The following is a 9,169-nucleotide window of genomic DNA, read 5'->3' as shown; positions in this document are numbered from 1 at the left end:
CCAGAGCCAGTGGACTTTTTAGAAAACTTTCTGCTCTGTGGAGGACCAGTTCTTTCCTCTTTTGGCACCCAAAGGACTTTTGTTTTCATAGGTCACTTGCTTTACAAGAAGTCTGACATACACACAGATTAAAGTAGGCAACTGCTTATAAATCATGCAATTTATTAAGGAATTCATAGGTAATTTAAAAAACTCACAAGAAAGGTTAAAGATACATTGTTCATAGGTACAGGCCTTCTTCCAGCGTGGAATTTAACAACAAGAGTTAAAATGCAAAAAAAATAAAGAGCACTAGTTAAAAAATACCTACAAATCAAGATCTTGGGCTGAAAGTGTCATTTCCTCTTTCTCCCTAGCTCTCCCATGACTCTTCCAAGCCATGTAGATCTGCTCTTTGGCATGTGGAGACTTTTTAAGTCTTCAAACCAATCCTTCTTCTTCAGAACTGGCAACTTCTGAATACGAGAAAATACCCCTGAAAAGTGACAGGAAAATGCACATAAATAATCAATTTTCAAACAGCAAAGAGCAGCTGAATACTCAGCTTCCCACATCCATGTTCCCTCAGCCTTTACCTGCTACTGGTTCCCATTTTATCAGCATTGCCCCCAAACCCTTGTGTTGGCAACAGCCAAATCCCCCCATTTGGAGGTTGCCTTTCAGAGACCAGGGATGTTCCCCAGCATCAACCTTCAGCCTCTTCCCCTTCTAAGGAGCAGAGTCAAAGCACTCACACCTGCTCCAGGTTTTACTTCTCAACAACCTCCTTGCACTATTGTTATTTCCTTGAGGAGCTAGAAGGCATTTTCTTTGCAGTCCTCTCCAAAAGCCAGTAGTTTGGCTTTATGTCTTTTCATTTGTTACCTGAAAAAATGGTTCACCCAGGGCCTGTGGCTCGACCAGACTTTAACTGTCTAACACAGCAGCTTTTGGCCCCTTCCCCCTCCCTCCTGCCCAATCAGGTCAGCAATTTGTGCCTGGCCCTGGCAGCTGGGCCAGGGGCTGATCTGAGCCTCATTGCCTGCAGCTGGGAGGGAGGGAAGGGAATTGTCCACAGCTGAGTCCACTCTGAGTGGCTGAGTAGCAGGGGGGCAGCTGGGTGAGGAGAAAAGAGGTAGAGAAGTTTTGTGTGTTTGCATTCTTCAAACGTGTTTGTTGGGGAGGTGCTGCATGGCTTCTTGAGGAGAGGCTTCTTGTACTGCTGCTGCCCTTCAGAACTGTGAGTACAAAAGCTTGTTTTTCCTTGTTGTTCTTAAGTCTTGTTTTGTCTCATTATGAGTTGTTACAGCTCTAAGGGATCTAACTCCAGTGTTGTAATATTGGGAACGTTTTCATGAAACCTGCTTTTTCATAGTGTCTTGGGCCTTGTTAGGGGAAGGGGGTGACTTGCTCAAGATATCTGTACAGGATTCCTCCTGTTTGTCTGCTTAAAGCTGGCAAACTGTTCCCTGTTGGCTGTGTAGGAAAGTTAAAAGCTGTTGAGTAGGATGTGAAATGCCTGTCAGGTAACTTGTATAGAGTTGTTCTGATTTGGTCATGTTTGGCATGGGTTGTAAGAGTTTGAAGAGCTGTTAGTAGCTACAGCCAGGAGCCTGGCAGGACTGGGTCAGTTCAGAAAGCAATGTTTGATCCCCTAAGTCTGGACCTGGGCTGCTTCTGTCACTGCCTTGATGTACACTCAGGCAGATTTGTTTCCTGGAGTGCAAAGCAGGGGAAGTGTTCCTGAGCTGTGAGGGAGTAATTCTGTTTGCTACTACTAAGAAGCTCTACCAAGAACTTCACGAGGTGTTCTGGCTGGGAGGGATTTTCTGGGTTGGTTTTTTAGAGAATACCAGTTCCTGATGCTCAGTTTTCACAATGACCTGAGGGAATTTATCTTTTAGTTCTGAAATCTGACACCTTCATATCAGCATTTTTGTTCTAAGCTCAGATCTGTCTTGGTTTTCCAATTCAGTGATGTGTTTAAAGAACTACAGAGATTGGAGCTCAGGGATTGCTCCTGAATAATGATTGTGATTGTTGTATCTAGAGAAGAACATATTAAAAAATTGAAATTGTGAATAGATAAGAGGAACAAGATTAAAAACTTCAGTGGGGTGCAATAAAGATGTCACCAACTGTTGCAGAAGTAGCAGTATAAAGCAAGAAAACCTTGCTTTATTGTTTGACTTCTAGAACAAGGCTACTGAAAGCTGTTCAGACCCGTGCACGTAGACATGGAGTGAAGTACATGATGTCATTCAAATGCTGCTAGCACAGCTCTTGGGGGTAAGAAAAAAGGCTTGTACAGCTCCACACATAAGTGGTAATTCTGTTCCTCATGATTTGCTGGGGTGTGATTTCTATCTGCAGTTATTACCAATTGATTTCTGCTTTCCCTGACTAAAAGGGCAGCAGGGCCAAGGGTTACAAAGATTAAACCAGCTGGCTTTGTCAAGAAACTGGGAGACTTGGATCAGAGGTGAGATAGCTCACCCCAAAAAATAAAATTTAGGCTGTCACTGCTATAACCTGCTTGCTAATCACTGATGTTAATCAGGTATCCAAAGAAAAGAGATTAACTGCTTACAATTCACAAAACAAAGACGTGGAAAAATAGCAAAGAGGGAGAATCCTCCTTTGCTGTAAAGAGCGAATACTTAGTGTAGTGTTTTAAAACCTCTCTGTGTGGGAGAGAACAAAAGTCATCATTAATCACAAAGCCCATCATTTGATCCTTCTAAATACATCGGACTGATACTCTTAATCTTGACTGGAACAAAAGCTCTTTGCTTAGGAAAATCCCAGTGTGATACAGATGTGGAGAGCCAGAAGTAAACAAAGGGCTAAGGAGGAATTTAGACAGTGACATTCAAAGCTGCAGTGCTGAAAACAAAAATTAATCTGGTGCTTTATCCTGGTGGGCATCTCAGTTCTGATAGTACGACTGCTTCATGTGTCTCAAGCTGCATTCTGGGAGGCAGAATGACCCAAAAGTGCATCAGTCTGCTCAGGAATGAGCACCTTGCTGCCCTTGTGATGTCTAAGGCCACTAGAGGAGGGTTCTGTGCTGCCTGCCATCAGTGTATCTCAACACAGCACAGATCTTAGGGCTATGTGATAGCTCCAGTCCTTTGGGGAGCAGGGCAGGAGCCACTCCTTGCTTTTAAATTGCAGGTAGTGATTCTGTTGGCTCAGAGTTCAGAAGCCTGGCTCTGCCTATGGGAACTGTTCTGCAGTCTGAGGGAGCAATTCAAACACTGCTCCTTTCTCTGAGCTTCTGTAGGTAATGGGGGTAAGGACCTCTCAGTCCTTCCTATCTCAAATTCTAGCTTTCAATACACAAAACATTTTAATGTTTCTGGTCGAGAGATGGACTGTCCAGTGGTAGAAGGTGTCCTTGGGGTGGCAGAATCCTGAGTTCAAATCCATTTTTTAGAGATACTCTAATAGGTGGCTGCCCAAAGTGGTTCTTTATTCTTCTCCCAAATATCTTCCTTACTATGACACTGATCTAGGAGCTGGAGGGAAGGGTCTGAGTCCATGCAAGTGGAAAGGCAGTTCTGCCTTCTACCTCTGGCACCCTAAGTGCTGCACTGCAGCACTTCTACCCCTCCCTCAATGACAGCACCAGCCCCTTTCTGAAAGGGATATTCCCAAGGACAGGATGCACCTCTTGGCAGCAGGATCAGACCTGAAGCCTTGGAAGGAACTGAGATGTAGGAAAAGTCACACTGTATCTTCCTTCTGGGAATGGGGAGGCTAAGTGACCTGAAAGCCTGCGTGCATCCCAGTCCTAGGTCTGCTTTCAGTGGCAAAGTTCTTGGCCTCTGTTTTCCAGAGGCAAGATTAACCAGTATGGAGATAGGAGATACCTAGTGGTTGATATTAGGTGGCAAGTTAATGTATAATTACTCTGCTGCTGCAAGATGGGCCCTCTCCCCAGCAGCACCAGCGGGATGTGCCTCTGGGGTGACCCACCTCCAAATGAGGAATTCAGAACTAGCCTGTCCATGGCACAATTTTGGTAAAAGTGCTGGTGTGGCACAGTATGTTTTTTATGTTGGATTGCTGAGCCACCTTCTTTCTTTGAATCCTCCTATATTTCACTCTCTACTGCCCCCTCCCCCCACAAACTGAAACTTAAAAGCTCTCAGAGTTCAAGTTATTTGTAGGTCAATATTTTACTGAGATCACCTTGAACATAAACATAGCTCTGTAATGTATCAGGGAGGGGATATGGGAGTGGCTGTGCAGCACTGTCCTCTGTTTCTGTACTATGAGCATGTCAGGCAACACACCTGCACCTCTTCTTTGCTGCTGGACTAGTTATTGCCCACGAGATGTGTATGAAAGGAGGAGTAACCTTGTTTTTTCCCTGTGACCTGAGAAGGTAGAGCAGTGATCTTCTGTCCAGCTTCTGCTAGCTGCCTCCTCCCTAGGCCGTGGGTTCTGGAGAGCACACAGTCCACATAGATATCCCAGAAGAGCTGAGCCAGGTCCCAGAACAGAGCCCCGTGTTTCAAGTTCTCTGAAGATTTCAGGAAGATCATGAAGTCCCAAAAGCCGGTGACAGAGTCGGAAACGCGAGGCTTCCTCATCTCCAGCAGGACAGCTGAGGAGGATTCCCAGCACTGGGGGTCTGCCCTCCCCAGAGCCAGTGGGTCAATTTGGCTGTGGCAGAGGGAAGGGGTGATGCAGAATGCTCCCAGGATGAGCAGAGAGCAAGTCAGTCTCATGCTGCAGGGTGTTCTCTGTCTGCTCCCAAGGTCCATTCTGACACTGAAATGCAACAAAAAACAAAGGAACTGAAAAACTTCTCACTGTTAGGTGCATAAATGAAGCCCTGGTACCTTACATTGCACAGCAGGCAGTTCACATGTTGATAGTTGTTTCTCCATCTCTGTGTGCTTTTCTGCATGTATGAATATAAGTAGTGGTGGAGTTGCATTGCTCTCTGCAGCAGAAGCACGTGTTAAAATTTGTTAATCATCCTCAAATCCGTATTATAAACTCTCTATCTGGAACTGCTTAATGCTAAAGTTTTTGTCCTTTCTTGATTTACAGATCCCTAACTTTTTTTCAGTGAAAATCCATTCCTTTATACAGGGAATATAATTTAGCCTTTAGGCAGTCTTGCTTTCCTCAAAATTTTATGTGCCCTGGAAAAGAGTCTGCAGACTCACAGGGATTTGAGTGGACAGCAGGTGGGAAAACTAGATGTTGGAAGTGTGTTCTGCTGAAATGCAGAAGATATCTGAAAACTGTTCATCAAAGCTGCAGCACATCAGCTGTATTGCACAGCACATGTACATGCAGATATATGTATGAAAGTACAGACACTGCAGATCACTAACAGTTCCTGTGTTAAAACTGACATTTGCAAAGCAGCAGCTACAGGTGGAGAAATCCTGAGGCTGGTAACCTTTTGGGGACAGAAAGGCCCATCTGTCTCCATCAGATTTCATTTCTAGGACATGCTTCTACTGTGCATTTTCTAACATTTCTAGTATTACATTTCTGATGCACATTTCTAATGTGTAACAAGTTTGAGGGTTGGTTTTAGTGTGGGCAAACAATTCTGTTTAAAGCATGTGTGATTTGTTGAGTGTCCATGCTTTATGTTTTTGGTTGTTGGAGAGTATTAAGGGGGAGAAGCTACCTTTCTTAATGATTTCTACTTAATAGCCATATGGTGTTTTGTGTAGAAAGCCTCTTCCAGGAGTGATCATCAAGATTATGAGCAAATGTTTCTCTCCTGGGTGAAGAAAAACGTTGAAGGCAGAGTAAGTGTGTGCAGATGAATTGTGTGTGAGAGGCAGCCCGGGCACAGCCAGTGTGCAAGACCAGGGCAGGGTAGATTGCTTGTGGAACACGTGTCATTGTAGAGCTAAAGGACTTCTCAGAGACTGCAGTCCTGGCAGTGGTATTGCCACCTACTCCCTCTCTGGCTATCTGGTCAAGTTTTAGGAACATCTTGGAGCCATTCAGACGTTACTCTCCAACTCCCCTCCAGCAGTCACTTTTACAGTGCTGGCAGTGATGGGGTTGCCTGATGCTGCTCCCAAGCTCTCCAGAAGCAGTGTTCTTCTGTACCCCACTGCACAAGGCAGGGTTTGATTGCTTTCTCTGCAGAAAAACCAAAGTCACTGCCCCATTCCTGTCTGTGCATCAGAGCCTTTCACAGGGCAGCAGGCACCTGTGCAACCTGTCTGCTTACCAAGACTTTTTCAAGGGACATAATTAACTTTATCAAGCTTCTACAGTATCAGTTATGACCTGAGGGGAAAAAAACAACCAAAAACCCACCCCTACAGCAGTTCAACCAAAGGAGTAATGCTAAGATTGGCTTTTAAGGATGGTTCTGTCACTTGGATGGGAGCTCTGTGGTGTGCATTGGTTAAGAATAAAACCTGTTGCTTGCATTCTCTGCCCCACAGCCCTTTTGGACACTTCCTGAGTTACAAAGCTGGGTAAGAGAAGGACAAGGGTTCTGGGTTGGTCAGCAAGGGACTGCCCTGGGCAGGACATCCAAGACCGCTTAGTTTGCTCAAACTCGGGCAGCATTTTGCTGCTGCTCTTCTACAAGGTTCAGAACTTAGAATTTTTCTAGCTGGCTGAGAGCTGAGGAGATGCTCAGGAAAAGTCAGCTTGCATTAAGCTCTTACCTGTGCCCGTGGTGAGCATTTCCATGTAATTAACCCCCTCATCTTCCAATCTTCAGGTCTTTCTGTCCAAAACCTGAAGCTGGGGTGTGCGTGGTGAACGTTTCCATGTAATTCCCTCCCCTCGCCCTCCAATCTTCAGGCTTTTTTGTCCAGAAAGCGGAGTTTGTGTGTGTGTGTGTGTGTGTGTGTGTGTGTGTGTGTGCGTGTGTGCTATTGACATCTTCTACCTCTGGCTGCCTCCACCACCCCTTTCTCGCAGTTTAACCCCGCCGTTCCCTTCCCCATCCCAGTAACAACAATGAAAAAGTTACTTATCTGCTCGGGGATGGCTTGCTGGGAGCTCCCTGCCCGTCACCCCGCTCCCTTCCCGCCGTGCCGAGCTCGGGATGCGCCCCGCGCCCGCCGGCAGCCGCCTCCCCCCCGCGCGCCCTTCCCGCCCTTTCGCCGTTACCTCAGCGCTGCGGAGGGACCGGACGGGACGGACAAGGCAGGGCTGGCCGGTTCGGGACGGGCAGGGCTCTCTCCGCCGCCGCTCCTCCGCTCCTTAAGAAGCCGTAGCGGGCAGTCCCGTCTAGTTTTTACGTCAGGACTCGGGGAGAAGCAGCCCCCACCCCCGGGAACCGGCCGCCCGCCCGCTCCCGGGCACTCGGCGCTGCCTCCTGCCCTTGGTCGAGCTGCCCCCTCAGGCTGCGCTGCGCTGCTCGGGGGCCAAACCTCCCACCCCAGAGCCCAGAGGGAGTTGGTGTGGCACGGCTGGAGCTGCTGGATGGGCTGGGATTCCATGGGCCCATCCAGCAGCAGGTACGACTCTCCCGGGAATTGAAAGAAAGGCAGTGAAGGCTTCAGCTCAGCTCACACAATTTGAGGTAAAGGAGAGATGCCTTGGGCGGCTGCACCCTCTTCAAAACCTGGGGGCCCTGGCTGCATCTTCCCGCAGGGAAAAATAATTACGTGGACTATTGTTGTTGAGTTTCCTTTCGAAGGTTCTTGGCTGCAACCCCTTCCCCACTGCCAGCCCCTCAGAATCTCTGCAGGCAGTGGGGGAATGGGCCGAGATGGTAGTGCTGTGGAAGGGATCTCTGGACCAGTGTTGGGCATTATTACTTTTTTAGCAGTAGCTATTTGCAGGAATCGGGAGGGTGTGACCATTCTTCTATCCATAGCTCCGTGTAGTCTAGGGGACAAATCATGTAGTGTGCTGCTGACTGTCTGAAGCACCAGCCCATGGATCTTTGCATTTTTCTGTGCATCAATCCGTGTAAATGGAGGAGTGTGTTCCTCTCCTAACCATGGTGTTGCCATGTGTCTGTGACTATAAACACTGCCCTCCTTATGTTTTATTTCCTTCTCTCAGTGAGCAATCCATGTCGAAGTCTACCTGTGTAAGTAGTGTTACTTTTTAACAGTAGCAAAAATAATTTTTGGAGGTGAGAGAGCATCTGTGTAGGACCAATACAGATAACTATGTTTTAATGTACAAATATTCCATTTATTTCTCGAGAGGTGTGGGGTTGGAGTGGTTGGAATGGTCAGCAACTGCTGAAGCAAACTTCAGGAGGAACTGGAGTGTAATGGCTTGCAAGGAGTCCTTGCCTCTCATTGCATGTAGGATCTCCAACATTTCTTCCCTGTGCTATCAATAATCTTTCTTTCACTGCCCTGCCTGATGTATTCCTTTGGCAGCCAATGATCATGTCTTCAGTGTCTCTATGTGTCTTACAAATTTAATTCCGATGGGTCATATCCAGAGTCATTTGCAAAGGGGGAATTTTATCAAGAAAAGTTGATTCTTTAACTCAGACACAGGAGAGAGATTTCCAGTCTTGTAATGCTACAAAAATTATCTTATTTCTTGCAGGAAAATATAAGCAAATATTAAAATTATCAGACTGAAGGCACAGGGGATGGGAAGAGAGAAAAGTAGGAGGCTGTATCATTGGTATTTGTATTTTAATACAACAAAGGCACAAAAAACTATGTAGAGTTGCTTCCATCCTTTATGTGCTCCCTGCAAACCCTTCAATATGGGTTAACCTTAACAGTTATGGTTTAAGGTTACTTGAACTAAGTAAGCATTAACAAATAAAAAAAAATATATATTCAGTCATTTTGAACAAAAATTACTGAGACTGAGAGACAGCAGTGTGCAAAGGTAGGATCTAACTCCCATTTATTCCTTGGCAAATTCTCTTTTAAGCAGGAAATTAAATTGTGCTCAAAGTTTAGAACACAGCTTGAGTTATGAGCAGGTGTTTGTGGTACTTGTGTGAAACACCATTGGGTTTTGCCAGTTGCTCCTAACTGGTAATTGCTTGTCTGCTCAGGGAAATGTATGCACAGACCTTCAGTGGGAGCTGGTGCTGAAGAAAACCAGGACAAAGCCCATCCACTTTTTTATGGGATTTCTAGTTCTTAACCTATTGATAAATGTGAGGCTGTTATTTGTGTGAATTGAGATCTGGCTTTATTAAAGCAGCAAGTTTTCCTATCTCTCCTTATCCAGTATCTGTCAGGTATGAGTA

General features: G+C 46.0%; 1 protein-coding gene across 1 annotated transcript; it reads right to left on the bottom strand.

Annotated features, from left to right (window-relative positions):
* Window positions 1-139: 139 nt before the first annotated feature.
* FAM237A (family with sequence similarity 237 member A) lies at window positions 140-4,992 on the bottom strand. Its single transcript, XM_071746246.1, has 2 exons — window positions 4,346-4,992; window positions 140-475 (listed from the first exon to the last, which is right to left on the bottom strand). Exons 1-2 carry the CDS (start codon window positions 4,752-4,754, stop codon window positions 336-338), a joined length of 549 nt encoding a protein of 182 aa, XP_071602347.1. The 5' UTR covers window positions 4,755-4,992; the 3' UTR covers window positions 140-335.
* Window positions 4,993-9,169: the final 4,177 nt, after the last annotated feature.

This window comes from Heliangelus exortis, chromosome 6 (genome assembly GCF_036169615.1).
Source record: "Heliangelus exortis chromosome 6, bHelExo1.hap1, whole genome shotgun sequence".
Taxonomy (NCBI): Eukaryota; Metazoa; Chordata; class Aves; order Apodiformes; family Trochilidae; genus Heliangelus; species Heliangelus exortis.
This window is presented reverse-complemented; position numbering and strand designations above follow the sequence as displayed.

Excerpts from the sequence above, each read along its gene's own strand:
- FAM237A (XM_071746246.1), bottom strand. The coding sequence starts at position 4,754 with ATGGACCTTGGGAGCAGACAGAGAACACCCTGCAGCATGAGACTGACT. Across the intron at positions 476-4,345 it reads GGTCACAGGGAAAAAACAAG|GGGTATTTTCTCGTATTCAG; the intron begins GTTACTCCTCCT and ends GTCACTTTTCAG.